Source organism: Botrytis byssoidea, assembly GCF_014898295.1.
Source record: "Botrytis byssoidea strain MUCL 94 chromosome Unknown BBYS_029, whole genome shotgun sequence".
Taxonomy (NCBI): Eukaryota; Fungi; Ascomycota; class Leotiomycetes; order Helotiales; family Sclerotiniaceae; genus Botrytis; species Botrytis byssoidea.
The window spans coordinates 387,487-406,400 of record NW_024065870.1 but is presented as its reverse complement, the minus strand read 5'-3'; the positions used below and the strand labels follow the sequence as shown (position 1 = coordinate 406,400).

The window sequence follows — 18,914 nt, the reverse complement described above, 5'->3', positions numbered from 1 at the left end:
TTCGTTTGTATATAATTATACACTTTTTTTATTTATAGATATAATTTTCTGAAAATTTGATATAAAATATTTGAATATAAAAGAATTTTAAAAATCTAATTAGTTTTAAGAAATTCGATTTTATAAAATTGTTATTATAAAAATAGTTTTTTTTATAACAAAAATTGTAATAATTTCCTTTCTTTTCTAGAAAATAATGAAATTATTTTATAAAAATTAGATTAATAGAAAATCTAGATTTTAATTATTTTTTAAAATCTTTTATTCCAAAAAAAATAATTGATTATTAAAATTTTAAATTTTTAAAAAGCTTAATTTAAATAGTTTTCGAAATAACCTATTTACTGATATAATCTACTCACTGATAAACCACGTTATACAAAAACATATTTATATATTTTGTATGTTCAAATTCCTGAATAATATATATATATATATATATATACATACGTCTTGAAGTTATTGATGTAAAAATTGAATGTTTACTGGGTACTTGTGGATATACAAAGATATCTACCGACAGATATCTTGTCGGAATGACCAGTGTCTCGATCACAATGCCAACGGGATCAAATAACGAACACGGCCACCATCATTCAATGACGCCAGCTGCTAATGGCTTTTTCATGGCTCTTCAATTGTACCGGCATTCACTCTTGACCTCGAGTTTCCTTCCTGGTCTCAAAGACCTTCCCAAGGTCAATTCGCAACGAAAACAACGTGTTTGAGGTCAGTCAGGCCAGTGAAACACAGTCAAAGAACTCCAGGCGAGAAGGCACCATGGTATTTTAATTGCTCGTCTTGAAACCCGATTAGAGGTCCATCAGTTTTTAAGACAACATCTAGATCGAAGTAACTAAACACTTTGAACTTCCTCCGCTGCTGATTCGAAACATTCTTCAATGTGTTTGGTGTTTCCAAATAGGTGATGATCTGAGCCCTTCCCTGAGATCACTTCTCCATCACTGATCCCCAAATTATCCTCATCGTTTCTTTTAATCAAGTCTATCCTCACGAGTTAACCTGTCCCAACAACCTGTCCCAGCGGACGAGGTTCCAATTTGAAAAGCTATTTGCCAAATTTGTCTGTGGAGTTTGGGAACTTTCGATTTCGTTTGTTCACCAGGCCCGTACATCCTTAAGCACGGCAATTGGGTTTTGTGATACAATAAGCAAATGCATACCCATGATTCTGCATCTATGAGTACAAAAGCTTTTAGATTTGGTGGTTTATTTTGTATCAAGTGGTCCTCATTTCTCCTAATTGCAATGCTAGGCTTCCTAATAAAGAGCTGTTGTCTCTGACCATGGCCTTTCACCCCTCTGGAATCCTTTAAGCTTCCACGATATGGTGGTGTTGCTGAGGAAGAACCCGATCACCTCTCACATCCCTAGGCTCATAGTCCAAAGCCTCAAATGCAAACTTCGCCAGATCCATCCCAACCCTATTCATTGCCCAACTAGCCATCATATCCATCCCAGCACAAGCACCGCCAGCCGTCCAAATATTACCATCAATAATCCATTGAGCATCAATCGTCCAATTTACATTTGGGAAATACTTCTTAGCGTGTTCAATAACAGTATGATTCACCGTTGCTTTTTTTCCATCCAATATTCCAGTCTGAGCAATGGTTACGGCACCAGTACATGTAGTAAAAAGACCCTTGCCTGCTTCAACATGGACACGGATAAAGCTCTTAAAAGATTCAGGGAGTTGGTAGGTTGGTATTGGACCACCAACGAGGAGGTAATCAAGTGGTGGACAATCTTTGATGGTGGTTGTTGGTACCACTTTGAATCCAGCAGTGAGCTCAACTGGTTCCTATTATTGATCTCAAATTATGCTCTGAATCTTTAGCTCCGAGTATCTTACCAAGGTTTCATTGATATGAAAGAAATTGATGTCAATTGCGTGAGGTAGCAAGCGATCAATTTCCGGAGCCTCGGGAGATTGGCAAGCTTCCATCATTGATTTTGACTATGTATAACATTAATTTTTAAACCAGCAATCTAGAACCTTTTCAATTTGATTTGACTTACACATGAGCTCAGAACATCCAGAGGCATAGCAACGTCGATTGTTTGATAGGGTATCATGAGAACGCCAAAATTGATTGGAGCCATGATGAAGATAGTTCCTCAGGCGGAAGATTTTTGTTCAAGAAGTGGAATAAAGTTTTGGTGCTAAAGCAATGATGAAAAGAACTTGATCGATATGTTTGTTCTTTTGAATAATGCAATTGAGAGGATTAAACTCGAATTAAGTAGTGGGTTGCAATGTTGTAACCCGGATATCCCTCAGTACTCTCGGATATACGACAGGATATAGCCACAGTAGTCAACGCGTTTCCGGCACGAACAATTCAGTGCACTTCAACATCTAAATTTCTTAAGTTCTCCGCGGAAGTAGAGTTCTACTCATTGCTGAACGAGTTTTAGAGAAATATCCGCGGATACTATGTTGATCAGGTCCTTTGATTCTCATTCGATCTTCTTCGTGCGTCTTCTATATCCTTTCGGATGCTTGGCTGGGAAGATGTAGCAACCCATTATCATTTCATGAGAGTATTCAGCATATCTGATGATTATGAACGCATGAGTTGGTACGTGTATTTCATCAGTTTTCCGATCAGCTGCACTGTCTTTTTGTCTACTATCAAGGTATGGTTTCTCTTCCGCTCACTCACTAGAAACTCATCATAATCTCCTCTGTAAACAGAAGATTTCTGAAGCCGCTTGATACTTTGGGGATATTGCTAAGTTTTAGAAATGTCGTGAGGTTTTTTGCGGTACATCCAAAATCTTATGATACGAAAAGAGATCGTCGGGTCAGCCCCTAAACGCAGGATATGTTTATAACTCCATGAATTGTACCCCGCCTACTGTGCGGCTCAATGAATCACTTTCAATAGAATATTGTTTCTTTGCTAGAAGATAGAAATCGAGATGATACAAACATTGCAACCACAACCTCTAAGTACTGTACGTAAAACCCAATCATCCTCCCCAGGTTGACTTTCTCTTCTCCACAACAATCTCCCCAATTCAATCAAATGATTTGCAAGCTCTAATCACCTTCGCCAGACTATGAGGCAATTCTCTGCTGATCTTTACACCATTCGCTTGATTCGTGCCCACTCAGACACTCCCATGCGGGTTCAATTTTATGGGTTGTAGAAAGTGCCTCTGCTACCTTATCATTGTCTCCTTTCTTTAACACAAAATAAACATAGGTATCCATTGGTGCACCGTAAGATGGTAGACATTTCCAAGTTTTCGGATTAATCGAGCCTCCTACGGACAAAATTTCTTCATTAGATATGTGCGAAACAAACAAAGGGGCTGACAGAATGAGAGGATGAGTGGTGAAAGAAAGGAATAATTACCAATTTTTTCAATGTTCTTCACTAATTCCGGTGCGCAATCATCTTGGGTAAGAGTTTCAACTACGTTTGGTGTATTGTCGTTGTTGCCCCACTAGCAATGAGGTTAATATAAAACATCTCGTAAGGGAATAAGAAAACCCACTCCGGCCAAGTTAATTACAAACCTACCTCCAGTCCCAGGAAGAGGAGTGTATCCACAGCAGTTTTTATATGCAACAATTTCATCTGACCGACGAAAATTTCCTTTGTGGTCACGTTCATCCAGCGTTACGGTTTGGGTGGAAGTGTTCTCATTCTGAAGGTTGGCAATAGGACCTGTATCAATTGCGGGGAGGGCATAAACCGTACTAGAAAAGAAAGTAATAGACAACACGACAAGAACGGTCAGAGATATGAGGGAGGAGGGCCTGGCCGTGAAAATCATGGCAACGAAATAAAAAGGGAATGAGCTGCGATCTGACGAAAAGCTTCAGTACATATATCTATTTCGTTCGTGAAGATAGACTAGGAACAGAATTTGGAGAGCAGTTGTGGTGACTTGATGATACGATTTAATTGATAAAGAGAGTGATGGAGGACGAATTAAATTTAGCTCACCAAAGCTTCCTAAAGCTCAGGTTTTATCGTTCTCATTGTTTTCTGCCTACAATGACAAAGGCGTAGGCGACCTACCTGCTCGATAGGAGCACTCCGGAATAGACTGTGTGAGGCCAGCCAGCCCAACTCTTCTTTCGGCGGCCCCCTAAGTTTTGTTGCTACCACTCATTGCAAATTACCTTAACCATATCGGTACACATTACAGAATGGCAAAAGGACCTAGAATTCTGAAGGCTGCGTCCATCGAGTATATGCTAGCGATGGGCTTGTCGAGATGAAGCCCGAAAATATATCTCGAAGATGAAGAACTTGCTTCAAATCACGATCATTTCTTCTAGCTGTAATGGAAAATTGAGACGAGACTTCCTAAAGACAGTCAATTTTACAGGACAGAAAAATACCGTGCCAAGATGAAGGATTGCAGTGACCAGTGACCACCAAACATCTTTCGAATCGGCAGCAGGTATTTCAGAAATATTTCTGCCTGGAACAATCGCATCTACCATCGATTCCTGGCGGTTCCTGGCGTTTACAGACGCAAACGCGCACAATCTTCAGGGGTTATATATTATTAAATTCGAATACTGTCAACCTATGGAAAGTATGACTAATGTTTTGTAAGAGAGTACTTTTACTTGAAGTCCTCATCAAAATTCCAAGCAAATACCTTTGTGAGCGCGAATACTCCACGGCTTGTTGTAACCCAATCTTCCTATGATGGATTGGGTCCCAATGATTAGCATACACTGCAAAGTCATATTAAGCTTCCCTTTACAGATGGTTGACCTTCAGGCGTGGAAGCTGGCCGGACCAGAAACTTAATCCTTCGGTTCTTGATGGTTCAGGAAAGTAGAGGCTTTGAATTAACCTTAACCTTACCCATATCTGGCCGAAAATCAAAGTTTTCTGGATAACTCATCCCTTTGCCCCTGTTTTACGTGATTTTTCTTCTGCGCTCAGGAGAACTTGCATAATTTGTACCCCATGATGTTGGAATTACTATGGTATAATTTCAATAACTTATTATGAGAAGGTTGTCGTGAACGCAATTGATTTCCTCACGAAAGGGTTGACTCTTATGGGTTGATGTTTACGCGTGTATTTAAGAGAGCCCAGACCTCAAGGTTTAAGCACTACAAATCTTGTGATAACGCTAGGTCAAATATGGCCCAACCCATGCTATTATATATTATTATTTTTCCTTCACAAAATTGTCATGTTTCAATAAAATCAATACTCAAAACATCAAGTCCTTGCTTTGCACCATTTTTATGCCGTCATCATCTGTTCCTGCTGCTGTCTAGGGCTCAACATCAGTGTGCGTCAAGCCACATGCTCCGTCGACGCGAGCCTATCTATTGGCATAGTTATCTGTGCCCTATTTACCAATGGATAGTTCCGTTGCTGGACTAAGCTGTGAATTCTTAAGTACGATTTTATAACATAGTATGCCATGAGCACTGGAATCCTTGAATTCAAAACTTAGGCTGTCTCTAGGAGGCACAAGAGGAGATTCAATGCTGTAATCGAGTTACTGGTGGTGCAAATTATCCAGAGATGAAGCATTTCCCCTGGATGGAAGTTGAGAACCCAAATTGCTCACATGTCGTTTATCCTTAAGTGAGCTTCCAGCCATTGTGTGTTTCTGGTGTATTGATCTCACTATGTCGTCTCAAGCAGATGAAACAGATTAAGAAGGCTCTCAACAAACAGTTGCTGGTAGTGTGTCACCCACAAGCTCGAGGTTAACATCGCCTTGAGAGGCGAAAAGGAAGGCTCACTTCATTTTCATATGTGCCATGCTCCAGGCCCAAAAATTAATATCTGCTACATGTTGAGTATGTTTCATACGACATCTCTGCCTCTCTAGTTTGAGGTTGAATGACGCAATAACAACATGATTTTTATACCAATTCTGTAAGTGATACTCCAACACGCAGTCTCCGGTCGCTGGGAAGATAAGACTGCTATGTGTGTTCTGTCTCATCTCTGAATATAGGCACCAAGACATATACGTAGATATATTGTTCTGAGTTTTCATGCTTCTCCGACATATTTTCAAATCTGGATGCGTATACTGTATAAGAATGTTCAATAGGTATCCATATACTTATCACTCCACCACCGCCACCGCATATTTCTATGGGACAACGGCGGACTATATCTTTCGCTCTACGATATACAATCAAAGGTAGTCATGATTTTGGAGGTATTTACTCATTTCGTGGTTTCGGATTTTCGGATCTTCTATGGCTTTGCATGTAATGTCGATTCTTCGGGGAAAATCAAGTCACTCGTCATCTGTGTCTCAAGCACACCTTCTAATCACTTTTCATATCACCGTCTCTCATTCATACTTTGATGTTCCTCGAAGGCTTGCTCTTCAATCAAATAACTGTATACCCAACCGGCTGAGTCTATATTTAGATGACAGAATTCACAACCAAGTCATCGGCACGACTGTGAATTTGGAGTTGACAGTAAAGCAAAATAAGAAATCCACTTTGAGTGACCAGAGTGACTTTCTGAAGGAATTTTTATAGTAGGTATCTTTAAGAAAATGGTTCCATCCCCGATGCAAAGTTCAACTGCTACCTTGCCCATGTTGCGGCACAATGAAAGATCTAAAAATAACGCAACACTGCCACGAATGAGTGTTCTCAACTTGTATCCTCTGGTTATATTGGTCTTGGGCCTATGTCTAAAATAACCTGGAACTATGTTAGAGGTATTTTTACGCACATTGCATTCCGTGCATGCAAGCTGTGTACTGGTGGTTCAAGCTGCGAATAATGACATGTGTAGTGGCTCATTGAATTAGTCTCAAATTCCAAACTGTGACAAAAGGCTGAGGTCAAACGGGATACTAACAATAAACCAATCTTTGTTTAGTTCGTTTTTAATAATATGATGGTAATGCACCTCAAGAGATCAGGTATATAATGCCCAGACTCAGGCTCAGTATCCCATCTTTTGTACTTTGATAGAAACATAAACAGCTACACAAGTTCACGACTTTCTTACCGTTCCACAAACAGGTTTCAACTCAGTCGTTTGCTTCTCTTCAGTATGCACCCTTCTTGCACCTTTTTTCTTCTCTTTGCAATTTACCATTGGGCCGTAAATGCTCTACCACAAATCCGAACCATTGAAACCGCATTCACAACCATTATCACCGCCAAAGATAAGTCGATCACAAAACGTATTTCTTCGACTCCCATCTCACAATCATTATTGCACCGCGAAAATCGCTTTGAATCAGAGATATCAGTCGTCAATAGTGCCATTTTCAAAGACTGTACACGAGTCGAATCATCTCAAGAAGTTCAGGTCTTCAGTTGTGCTTCTGCCTTCGTATCATTACTCGAGGATCTCGGTCTATTTTCCGAGCCAATCGCTACTACCGTTTTCTCAACTGAGACCGTGATCCCAGTGCAAGCTACAGGTGTTCAGCGTCGCGAGGTTTTGACGCTTGGTGATGAGGTCTTCACAGTAGCAGGGCTAGTTTCGTCATTGAACTTGGGGACTATTGAGCCAGGCACTGCGCCAACTCCAGATATCACTCTATTCAAACCGCATGCTGTAGCTTCTCTCGGCTTAATCGCCACTGAGATCAATGGTCAGCCCATTCAAGCAATAGCCCGCCGTGGTAGCGAAGACAAATCTGCTGTTGACATACCTACCTTTACAGCTCTGTCACCGGGCAAACATCCTATCTCCTCGCAAAATTCCCTTGCGACAATCACAGCGCGCCAGGATGTTGCGACTCCTACCCTGATTGGTTGTGGTATTGCACCTGGTGGTTTGATCACATGCGCTCAAACTACATTCAGTAATTGCGTTGGTTCGGAAGGTGACCAGACATGCAATGGGCAGATTCCTTTGCCTACTTCTACTACCAGTGAAGTCCAATCGTTCCTTCGGGTGGTTCCGACTACCCTGCAGAAAGGAGGAGATATCATAACTACATATCTGATCTCAGGCTTGTTTCGCACGACTCTCCAAGCTCGCGCATCTCTTGCTACTGAGGTTCCCAATGCTTCTCGCGAAGACTTTAATAGTGATGATAAGTAGGTCCTAGCAATGAAGGTATTGGATACTGTGGTGTGAAAGAGAGGAGAAAAATAAATGATTGAAATACCAGTGTAAGATTGTATTTCGAAGATGATGGTAAATTCGTTCGAAGAGAAATCTTACACGAAATATCAGCAAAGAATGGGCCAGGAGTTTGGGTGTTTCTCATTGACTTGCTTAGAATACTCAATTGCTGCGTTACTTCTCCATCGTTATGTGTACACCTCGAATTCTAGTGTCCAACTTCATTCCCTAGACTACATTCAAGCTCCATGCCAGGAGTCCTTCATGTGATATTATATGCACGCCTTGTTGCAAACTCGTTCCACACCTTAGCTATACAAAATTGTGCGATTTCGGTAGGTATTCATGATAGTCTTCTTACTCTCCGGCACAAGTCTTTGCTAGCTTTTCAAGCAATACTTTTGTAGCACTTCTACTCAAATAAGAACAGAATTCTTCTCGCCGCATTTGACTTCCCGATGTTTCTGATTCGCTGCACAGCAGTCCCAATTCACGTACATGATTCTAATGTGGCGGGAGGGTTCCAAAGTTTGGTATCTCATTTAACGGCTCAATAATCATATCGAATCAATATTTGTTTCCCCCCAATAAACAGAATCCAAATTTTTATACAAATCGCTATACCGTTGCCACCGTTCGCTATAAACAACCAAAAAATGCCCTCCGATCCCGAAACACATTCACAAGCATGCTCACATCAATAAGTCAAAGTCATCCCACATGATCATTTGCCATTATCTCACCTCCATTCTCCGCAGTTGACATCCCTGTGCCCTATCCTCATATCTCGTCGCATGTCATCATAGTCCCAGAACCCCCATACCAATCATACCCATAACTCCTAACAACCCAAGGCCAGCACCATCTCTTGGACCAGCTCCCAGTCCAGCTCCCGAAGAGCTTGTTGGAGCAACACTAGAAGCGGTAGGACTACTACTTGACCAAGTAACACTCGATAGTGAAGATAAAGGAGTCGCAGTTCCTGCCAACAAATTTTTCGAGCTCGTTCCAATAGTTCCAATTGTGTTTCCATTACTTGTCTCTACCAATATTGGTGCAGATGTAATAATTGTACCTTTAGCCGAACTTGTCTTTGATACTGCCGCACCAGAACTCGAAACTGATGTGCTGGAGCTCGACGCAGTGGTCTCAACAACAGCATACGTGAATAAAGCTGCAGAGTCTGTGGCAATTGAAATTGCTCGGAATTGTGACGTAGCTGCAGCGCCAGTAATGATTGTTGATGCAATTTTAGTAGTACCGGGAATCAATTCGGTCGCCTGACATGCCATTGATGCAGATCCGGACACTGCACATCCTAGAGTCATTGTTCTAGAAGGCTTTAGTAATTTATTCCAGCTTATAACTGTCATATAACATACGTGGAGCCAGAAAATGTCATTGCATATTGAACAGTGGAAGGTCCTTGAGTTAACGTGTATGGCTGCTGAAAGTTACATGTCGAAGGGTTTGAACCCGCTGGACATGCCATTAAATATGTTGTGGCAACATTTGCAGTCTTGAAATTCTATGTCAATAAAATCATACATCAAAAGCACTGGAAATAACATACTGAGCCAATCGCATATGCGACAACCGGATAATCACCCGCGAACAATGTTGTTGAAGATTGCGCTCCAACCCCTCGACTACCAACATAAAATGCCAGACAGATATACACAAAATCAACTGAAAGAAACATATTTCAATCTACGTCAATCATACAGCTACTTTGAGCTGCAGATCTTCGTCAACGTAATTTCAAAGAAAATGTGATTCTCGTGCATAATGAAGGGAGAAGGAGATAAAAAGAAGTTATACAAAAATGGGGAAGACATCTTTCGAGATAGATGTTGGTGTTTTGGGATTTTAAGATTACAGGATTGAATGAATGGAAGGTAATAAGATCCTTCTGTGCCCATGGCGTTAATTATGTCCAAATATAGGGCTGCAGAAATGGGCGCTTACATAAATGAAACTTGGGGTTTGGTGGTAGGATGAAATGTATTTAAGAGCTGTGATTGGTGAGAAGATGACCAACATAAGAAATTATTACATGAGGTAGGACCATCCCCTACAATTGCATTGTTGCGCCGCGCTTGTTTGGGGGACGATATGAAATCAAAGAATGGCAATATTGCGTTCATGGTACCTCAAAACTTAGAGCTTCATGGAGGACGTGATCAGATAACCATAATGCAAGTACCGTCGGCAACTGAAGTCATAAGATTCATGAGCAAAGACTTGGCAGAACCAGTACTTACAGTCGTGAATCGTATTAGACAACTCGTGAACCACTCAGTTCAAGACAATGAAAAATGAAAAATCAAAGTTCTATCGGAGACGCCTATCATGACGCTCTTCGCATGACTGCAATGATCACCAAAGTTACCAGTCGATGATGACGAGAGATCAATTGTGAAAATGAATTCAAGTCGAGAACCATTGCAGGTACGGATGATGTACATTCCTGATTCCTTCCCTGCTGGGCAGCTGGGAATTATTCATATAAGAAGATCTTATAGATTGATTAAAATGGGCCACTAAGAGCAGTAGATCTCGCCCAATGTCATATCAGTCCATACTGACTAAATGAGCCACGATTATTATACGGGCTTACACTAAGATTGATAGGAAAGCATTGCCGACAACTTAGTGCAATGAACTGGCCCGTCATTTTGATGTATCAAATTTACATGATAATATTCTGTGACGTAACATCTATATGTCTTTCGAATATACTGTAAAGTCTCGGTACTGACTCGCAATGTTGGGAAGAGCCTGGTAAAGTAGTTTATTTGAGTCAGCTGGTATCACTGGCAAATTTAGATGGCAATCATCAGATATCTCATTTACCCCTTCATCTGAAAGAAGTATCATCGATAGCGGTGAAAATGTCCGTGTGAAAACCAGGCACGGATTCTTGGGATAGAGGTGTATCTTCATGCAAGAAGAAGGGCTGTGCAGTAGGCTTTGTAAGACTTCCTTTAGATTTTCGCCCATAAATAAGATGGCAAATGTCCATCTGCATTGGGAATCAACAGATACCACTTGTCTCTTGGATGAGGACATTTCGGCATGAAGATTGCGGGTAAACTAATAACTAGCGTTGAGGAACAACTTATGCCCAAAGTTTTGACTTCGAACTACCATTAATGAAAAGTTCCCGCGCTTGGACTACTGATCCCCAAACCCTTCTGGCACGTCCCAGTCCGTGAGCACTTACACTACAATTATGCTGAATTGCAATCCAATAGCTGGCACTTGCTAGCCTCTTCAGGTCAACAAAATCCATGTGGTGCAAACCGAGTTAGGAACTGATCAATGTCAAGCTCGATCGTCATACACAAGCTCTAAGTTGACAGGCCAGTTCAAAACACGAAACCCTTCAGCAACATATTGCTTGAAGGGATATCCCAAGTTCAAAATTTAATGAAAGAACTGATGGCGAGGTTGCTTTGAAGTCTGTGTCCACATTTGACAGATCTTTAGAACTGTTCACTAGTATGGTGTTGTCCGAAGACTTTACCAGACCCAGTGACTGGGAAAATACATGATGTTTACCAAAATTGTTAGTACTGAATCAAAGGGAGATCAGATAAATGATTCGTCTTAACAGAATGTCCGTCAGAATATGTTATGTGTGTTGACGGCTAGATTATCGAAAAGTGTTGTTATAAAGTGGAGTGAGTAATTACTCGCAGAAAGTCCCACACCGCCGGTACCAACCGTTTCCGATTATCCAGCAGTAGTGGAAAGTGTTAGACAAGGGATGGTTGACATGAATGTCTTGACAAATATCCACTTCTTCCCATTCTCGACCTGTTTCTTCAAATCTCAATCTTTACTGGTATCAGAGGAGTGGGCTTTACTACTAGTATTGCACATTTCCGTGAGCTTCATCCTAGCTTTTATCATCAGCCAAACTTTGCAAGCAGGTCGACTCAATCTATCGGTCCCATCTTGAAACTCCCCACTACCCTCACTTATTGTGATCCCTACCACCAAGCAGACTGCACACCCTTCAAGTCCACTCGGGACATATGCCGACGATTGAAATATTCGTGATCTCCAAATTAAGTTTTCCTCGGCAAGCTGTCCCCGTCATGCGTTACTATAGCGGTCAACATTGTTTGTTGAAGCTTCAAGCATTGTGGCTGTATACTTTACATACCTACCAAGTATTCGGAGAAATGGCAACCAATCATGTCTTGCCAAACTGAAAATTTTCCCACCTAAAATTTCCTCTCTCATATATTCTAAACCTCACCGACCTCAAGATATCCAGGAAGAGTATTGTGTGGGGCAATTCTGCCTCGGGAGCGACAATAAGTCTCCACGAGGCTTCCACACGACACTGCTGATCTGAACACTATACCTTTCGGTAGATCAGATCCACTTTCATATCCGCGCTAAGGCTGTCTAGACACTTCTCGTTCCTGTAGATGAATAGTGGCTTTCTTCATGCTTGTTATATCTTCAACCCGATGTGTGGTGGATTAAGTTCCCCATTCGCGAAAGAAACCAGTACCGATTTAGACTGGTGGTAGATTCAGAGGTAAATCGATTGGTCTAATGTCGTCGGGAACTTGCTGAGACCGATGCCATGATATTCCCAAGTCCGATGATCCTCAGTCTCATACTGAATGCCGTTTTAGTAATCTCATGATAGCATCAAAAGATGCATCGGGGATTTATGCATAATTCGTCTTTCATTTGGTTCAATTAATAGTGCTCCCCTCTGCTGTAATTTCATTTCGAAACTACCATATTGACTTGCTATTTCTTTTCATATTCTTGATTCAGAATTCAATAGCCGACTTTGAATCAACATCTCTGCAAAATTTTACATAATATGTCACCCGCCCAAAGAAGATCACCACCAAATGACCCCGGCAGTCTTATGGGATTTCATTTTCCCTTGAAGATCTGGAGAGAGATTGGCGGCCGTGAATTATACCTAGCACGGAATCAGCCTCTTACTCTCTCAACCAAAGGTGATGGAATACAAGAGATTATACTCGACTATGGAAGGAGTGTGGGCGGTATACCTTTCATTGAGACAGTCAATGTGACTAGTAATGGACGACCCGCTGTAGTGGATGTTGTGTACAGCGAAACAAGCGCCGGGGTTCACAACAAAAAGAAGGGTAAGCTAGCGGTAAAATATCATCGAGGGAAATATTAACTTCTCTTAGGAGATGGGCCATTCTTTGGGCTGTCTAATGCAATGGATACTTATAGAGCAAAAACCCTCTTCTTTCCACCATCACATACCCCCAAGTTGATGGAGTTCAAACTTCCACAGACTTCTCAACGATATCAAAAGATCACTCTTGTAACGCCGAGTTGTTCAGTAGTGATCTCATCGATAGGATTCAGAGAAATAAGACCAAGAACACTAGGGGAGAGTCGTTTCGTGTCTTCAAACGACTTGCTTAACAAGATATGGAGAGACGGCGTCAATACTGTCGATCGATGCACAGTGGAAGCTGGAGAAGTACAAGAAATATGGGAAGTAGGTGAATTTGGCACAAGGATATCGGGACAGAGATGGGCACCTTGCCGACACGGAACGCGATGGAAGAATAAGGCAATCAAATTCAAAGTGAAGATCGAGTCCGGTGGAGCCAGCTGGGGTATTCATATGGTGGAAAGTGGATTGATTTTCTCCATAGATATTGCGTCAAGAAGACTATCGGTTTACGAAGGCACTTCCGATACCCCGCCCTCGATACTAAGAGGAGCATGGGACCTACCCGGAAGTCTCGACTTGTTTGACTGGATCAGGATCGATACGGAAGCTCGAGGTTCGAATGTTTTGGTAAAGATCAATCATAGAAGAGTGGCGCATCTCAAGAGACTGAACATCAATTCATCGCCCGGAGGCGAGCCAAATACTGGTTCAGTCGCGTTCGGTGGCCCCGAACATTACCTCGCAATTTATCGATCGCTGATCGTAAGAGACGTTAATGACAATATACTTTATGAAAATGACATGACAATTTCTAACAGAGTCCGAGTGTTGGCGGATTTCCAAGTTGGAACAAATCAAATACCATGCACAGTCGATAGTGCAAAAGGTCACCGCATATGTTCTGCTGGTGATTTGTTCGTCATGGGTCGTTCCATTTACCATTCAACGGGGCATTTAGAAGCGGTCTTGGGGAGTTTATCGTTGCTTTCTAGTCACCAGGAGGCTGACGGATATCTTGGGAACGTAAGTCCAATACAGAAAACTTTCTTTGAAAATGAACGAAGTGAGCCTCCTACATATGCCTTTTTCTCCCTCACTCTCAGTTTCCAACTGCTGGTAGCTGTTAAGGATTATTGGATGTACTCGGGAGATTTCTCTATTGTGGAGAGGATATGGGACAAGATGGAAAAATCAATGAATTTCGCAAAGATGTATGAAGATAGACGGGGGTTAATCGTGGCACCACCTAACATGTCAAGTAAGTATTTACATCTCGATGTCATAGATAGGTTCTGACGATCAAATAGGAGATGTCATGTCATCCAGTATACTCATAGGCGCTACGTCCAAAGTAAATCTTGCATACTATGATGCTCTGATTTCCATGAGTAAGATGTGTGGCATGTTCGGAATGGAAGATGAATACACACCTCGTGCCAGTGCACTCAAAGATAGCATTTTGAGGAATTTTTGGCATTCAGAAACAGGTGTTTTGCGATTAAGTGATCGCATCCCATCAACAACAATATCACACGAAGTTAACTCATATGGGAGAATTCTCGGTGTCATACCTCATATCGAAAGGTCAGACGAGCACTTGGGACTTTCAAGTAGTGGAGAACTTCCACGAGTAATTCGAGATACAGAAGATAGAAAAGAGGTGAAGATCGTGAGTCCTTACACTTGTGGAATGGCAGCAGAAGCATTATTTCAAGCTGGAAAGGGGTATGACGCGGTGGAATTAATTGAGAGTGTATGGGGTCCTATGGCAGATCCAGAAAGCTTGGAATACTCAGGAGGACATTGGAAAGAGATTAAACCAGATGGCCAGCCAACTTCATCCATGACATCTATGATGCAAGCACGGTCTACCTGGCCGGTATTTATTCTTCCGCAGTACCTAGCGGGAGTTGAACCATTGAGTCCTGGCTGGTCTCATTGGAAAGTGCACCCAGTGCTTGCAGGTCTCACGTTCGTGGATTACCGACTTTTAACGCCAGCTGGAGAAATTTCCGTGGCCATTCATATACACGAACCAAGCAGTACGGGAGAACTCACAGTATTTGTACCGAAAGGAACAGTGGCCGATTTATATCCACCGAAAGGTTGGATATTCCTGGCATCTAGGAGTGTGTGTGCGGAATATCTGGAGAAGAAGGTCGTTATAGGACAAGATGAGGAAATAATACTAAAGCTCTGTGCATCGCCTCACGACAGGCAATCAGCGCCTGTTAGGCAAAGTTTGAGGCAACTGCCCTGGGAAGATTATGAACCCGAAATGCAAGAGGAAGAACCAAAAAGTCCAAGTTGTATAAAGCGATTTGGGCGAAAAATGCTCAAATTACGTAGAGAATAGATTCAAGTTGAACAAAAAACGTATTCCGCTGTGGTGCTTTCTGTGGGTGATTAGTCGTCGGAAGAGTCGAGGTCGTAACCAATCAAATACTGGTAATCATCACCGATGGAAAGACACAAATTATTGAATGATATAAAATTCGTAAGACAGGGTATATTAGAGCATAGCATGAACGTTATGCGTGGCCACTGGCCCGGTTCATTGGGCCCCAATTCTCCCGGGGGTTGACTTGGTATCTCACTATCTTTTTTGTGTCTTTCTCCATTCCCAGCTTTTCGTCAAAAACTACTTCAAGCTTCTTTTTCTCGGTAGGCGGCTTATCTTTCTCGTCGGCATCACCACTACTAGCCTCATCCTTGATAGTTCCCTCCTGTGTCATCGGAGCCTTTTTGTCTAAGCCCATTATATACCAGCCAGCGGTATTCTTCTTGATAACACCCTCTTTTGGCGGGAACTTCTGTCGCGCCCACTCTCTCATGATCTCCCAAATAACATCCCAAGGAGCATCGGTTTTGATACTACCACCCTTCGTATGACTTCTAGTAACTCTATAACCGAGATGTCGTAAAGCTCCTCGGAGTGCATTCTCATGGGGAGTCACACAATGAATTACCTTGGCGAGCATTGATGGTATAAAGAAGAACGGATAGTGGTCAATGGCTGCAGGATCATTTTTGCCAGTCTTTGATGAGGCAGTTGGGGAGTCCGACATGTCTTCTAAAGAAGGCAAATTTTCTTCGAGGGCCAATGTGAGCATACCTTCTATCCTAGCTGTTGTGTGATATGTATCTTTGGAAACGTTGGGCAGACCGTCTAGAATTCTCTGGACGAATTCGGCTTGATGAAGCGGACCACCGTACATAGGTCCAGCGAGGTGAGTTCTCATACCACAGTGAGCGCAGTTTTCACTTGCTGATGGTCCCATGGAGTAGACGTGTTTCCAGAAATGGCCATTGCCATTTTTATTGGGTGCAAGTTTGTTCTTTCCGACCATTTGAGTCGTCCATGCCCCACAACCAGTATCACAATTATAAACCATCATAGTTTTGCCTGCCAAAAATTTGACATCGGAAGGAGATTTGTATATTCTAACAAATACTCGGGCGTAAAAATCGATCGAAAGAGAAAGGAGTGGTTCCATTGCGAGACCGTATCGAGCGGCGGATGTAGCAATCGAATGCAAAATAAGTCTTAAACCACCCTCATGGCTATGCTGACCCTTGACTGTAGTTCCCCCGTAGAGAGAATATGCCTTTTCAGGATACCCATTTGAAGCCCATACACCGGCATCAGTACAAGTAACACACAAAAGCCCTCCGTCATCTCTGACTGCTTGTACCGCTGCATCCAAAAACGGAGCTGCTGTGCCATAAGGATCTAAATCGATTACATCGTATTTTCGGCTGCCACTTCCATCTTTACAATCATCACCTACAAGACTATACATGTGTGTCAGTGCGTTACCGGTCACAGCTTTGATCTTGTTTTCCAGCTTATTATGCTTCACATTGAGTTCGATCGTTTTCGTGGCTGCGGGCAAAAGATCATTCGCAGTGACCGATGTCGCAAAAGGAATTTCCTGGGCATATCTGAGAGCTCTAAGTCCAGTCGCAGATAAGGCATCGAGGATTTGGAACCTCGGATTGATTGGATTCGTGGGTTTTGTGACTTCTTTTTCATTTTTGGTTTCAGGTCCTTCAGCTGTCTCAGTTGCTACATCATTGTGTGAGTTGCCGTTGGCCGCTGGGGCAGTGGATTTTGTTCCTTCACTTTGACCATTTGATGCGTCTTCTTTAGTCTCTGTCTCCATGTCGTTACTGTTATTCTCGTGTTTTGCGACGGCTATTGGAAGTTCCACGGTCTCTCCTGCATTCTCGAGTTTGCCAGCCTTCCTCGGCCCATCATGTCCTTCCTCAGCAGCCCTCTTTCTTTTCTTCTCCTTCTTAGCAGCATTCTTTTGTCTGTCGCGTTCGATTATTTTCTTCTTCTTTTCCAAGATGCTTTCTCCGTATGCTTTGATGGCCAGGACGCTCAAATCTCGATTGAATTGTTGAATTGGGTTGTAAAAAACAGACTGTACTTGATTTTGACCTTTAGGAGTCGTCTGTGGTACTTTAGAACCTTCTGCGGGTATCAAAATATGTGCAAGACCTTCCTTGACTGTAGTATATTCTTTTCCATCGTGAAGAATATGCTGATCAGCAGCGGGAGCAACTGATATGTCAGGAAGAATGGAATCCATGATTGAAGTTGAGAAAAATCTGCAATATTTTAGTTGTCGAATATTCCCACCCTGTAGTTCAATGCGACTTCTTCTGAAGCAATTGACTGAAGCAAAAAACGATCGCATGTGTCGTCGCTCTTGTTGTATGCAATAAATTGTATTGAGAACAAAAATCAAAATTCTGCCAATTAGGCGGTCGATTGAATGGTGCTAGCGTCATTTTAGCTGAATGGCATGTGGACACCAGCCTTTCGTAGGCACAACACAAAGCCCAAGCATCTTTTAATCAACATTTGATATTGATACTATGAATGAGAATAGCAATGCGCTTCATTCATCATCTACCTCTTCTTTGATACATCTGTTCTCTCCGAATCTAGAGGTTCAGTACAATGCACAAGCGTGTAGCATGTAATCGCATCTGGCAATGAACAGCAGGGGATCATAGAATATTCGGTGTTCGCGGAGTATATCTGTCGCGCCTTGAATTCCTACCCTACGTGTTACTAGCTACTGGTACCGGAAGAAGGAGTTCTTATAATTGACAAATGTGAGGTGTCGGAGGGAAAGCGGGGGTGATTTCGCTCCAGTCAATTGGTCAAAGTTGTTAACAAAAATAAGCGCCCAACCGTTTACTTCTGTCCGCTAAACCACACTCGAGAATACATTCTCCCAATATTGTGGTTCGGCGCTGAAGAAAGGTTACGTTGTATTCTTGCCATCCAATGAACAAATTGATACCAAGGATGAAATTGCTCCGAAATACAGACATGCATATCCGATCAAGGGTTCTCACATACCAGGCGGGCGCAAGTTGCGTCTGCAAAATTTTCTAAGCCCTGTTCCAATGGTAGGGCAGAAGTAAACGTGCAAGCATCAGAGCTATGCTATATGTATATGGGTGTAGTATATTCTTTCGCTTTGGTCATGTTTCCTCTATTTTTATTTTTGTAATATTCTTATCTATATAGCTCTTTTAATAAACTCGCCAAAAAATTAATTGGCAATCGTCTGCAATTTGCAATTGAGATCTACACTCCTACTCCGAACGAA

At 42.1% G+C, this 18,914-nt stretch overlaps 6 protein-coding genes across 6 annotated transcripts; 2 read left to right on the top strand and 4 right to left on the bottom strand.

Annotated features, from left to right (window-relative positions):
* Nucleotides 1-1,333: 1,333 nt before the first annotated feature.
* EAE97_010690 (uncharacterized protein) lies at nt 1,334-2,127 on the bottom strand (the record flags this gene model as incomplete). Its single annotated transcript, XM_038881205.1, has 3 exons — nt 1,334-1,825; nt 1,877-1,981; nt 2,044-2,127. The coding sequence occupies 3 exons, from the start codon at nt 2,125-2,127 to the stop codon at nt 1,334-1,336; spliced, it is 681 nt and encodes a 226-aa protein (XP_038728066.1).
* A 961-nt stretch (nt 2,128-3,088) lies between these two features.
* EAE97_010689 (uncharacterized protein) lies at nt 3,089-3,813 on the bottom strand (the record flags this gene model as incomplete). Its single annotated transcript, XM_038881204.1, has 3 exons — nt 3,089-3,297; nt 3,390-3,480; nt 3,532-3,813. The coding sequence occupies 3 exons, from the start codon at nt 3,811-3,813 to the stop codon at nt 3,089-3,091; spliced, it is 582 nt and encodes a 193-aa protein (XP_038728065.1).
* Nucleotides 3,814-7,055: 3,242 nt separating this feature from the next.
* EAE97_010688 (uncharacterized protein) lies at nt 7,056-8,060 on the top strand (the record flags this gene model as incomplete). The annotated part of the gene is made up of 1 exon (XM_038881203.1): nt 7,056-8,060. The coding sequence occupies one exon, from the start codon at nt 7,056-7,058 to the stop codon at nt 8,058-8,060; it is 1,005 nt and encodes a 334-aa protein (XP_038728064.1).
* Nucleotides 8,061-8,884: 824 nt separating this feature from the next.
* Nucleotides 8,885-9,786, bottom strand: EAE97_010687 (uncharacterized protein; the record flags this gene model as incomplete). The annotated part of the gene is made up of 3 exons (XM_038881202.1): nt 8,885-9,416; nt 9,467-9,603; nt 9,658-9,786. The coding sequence occupies 3 exons, from the start codon at nt 9,784-9,786 to the stop codon at nt 8,885-8,887; spliced, it is 798 nt and encodes a 265-aa protein (XP_038728063.1).
* Nucleotides 9,787-12,939: 3,153 nt separating this feature from the next.
* On the top strand, nt 12,940-15,637 carry EAE97_010686 (uncharacterized protein; the record flags this gene model as incomplete). Its single annotated transcript, XM_038881201.1, has 3 exons — nt 12,940-13,234; nt 13,283-14,539; nt 14,589-15,637. The coding sequence occupies 3 exons, from the start codon at nt 12,940-12,942 to the stop codon at nt 15,635-15,637; spliced, it is 2,601 nt and encodes an 866-aa protein (XP_038728062.1).
* Nucleotides 15,638-15,812: 175 nt separating this feature from the next.
* Nucleotides 15,813-17,879, bottom strand: EAE97_010685 (uncharacterized protein; the record flags this gene model as incomplete). The annotated part of the gene is made up of 1 exon (XM_038881200.1): nt 15,813-17,879. The coding sequence occupies one exon, from the start codon at nt 17,877-17,879 to the stop codon at nt 15,813-15,815; it is 2,067 nt and encodes a 688-aa protein (XP_038728061.1).
* Between the last annotated feature and the right edge of the window lie 1,035 nt (nt 17,880-18,914).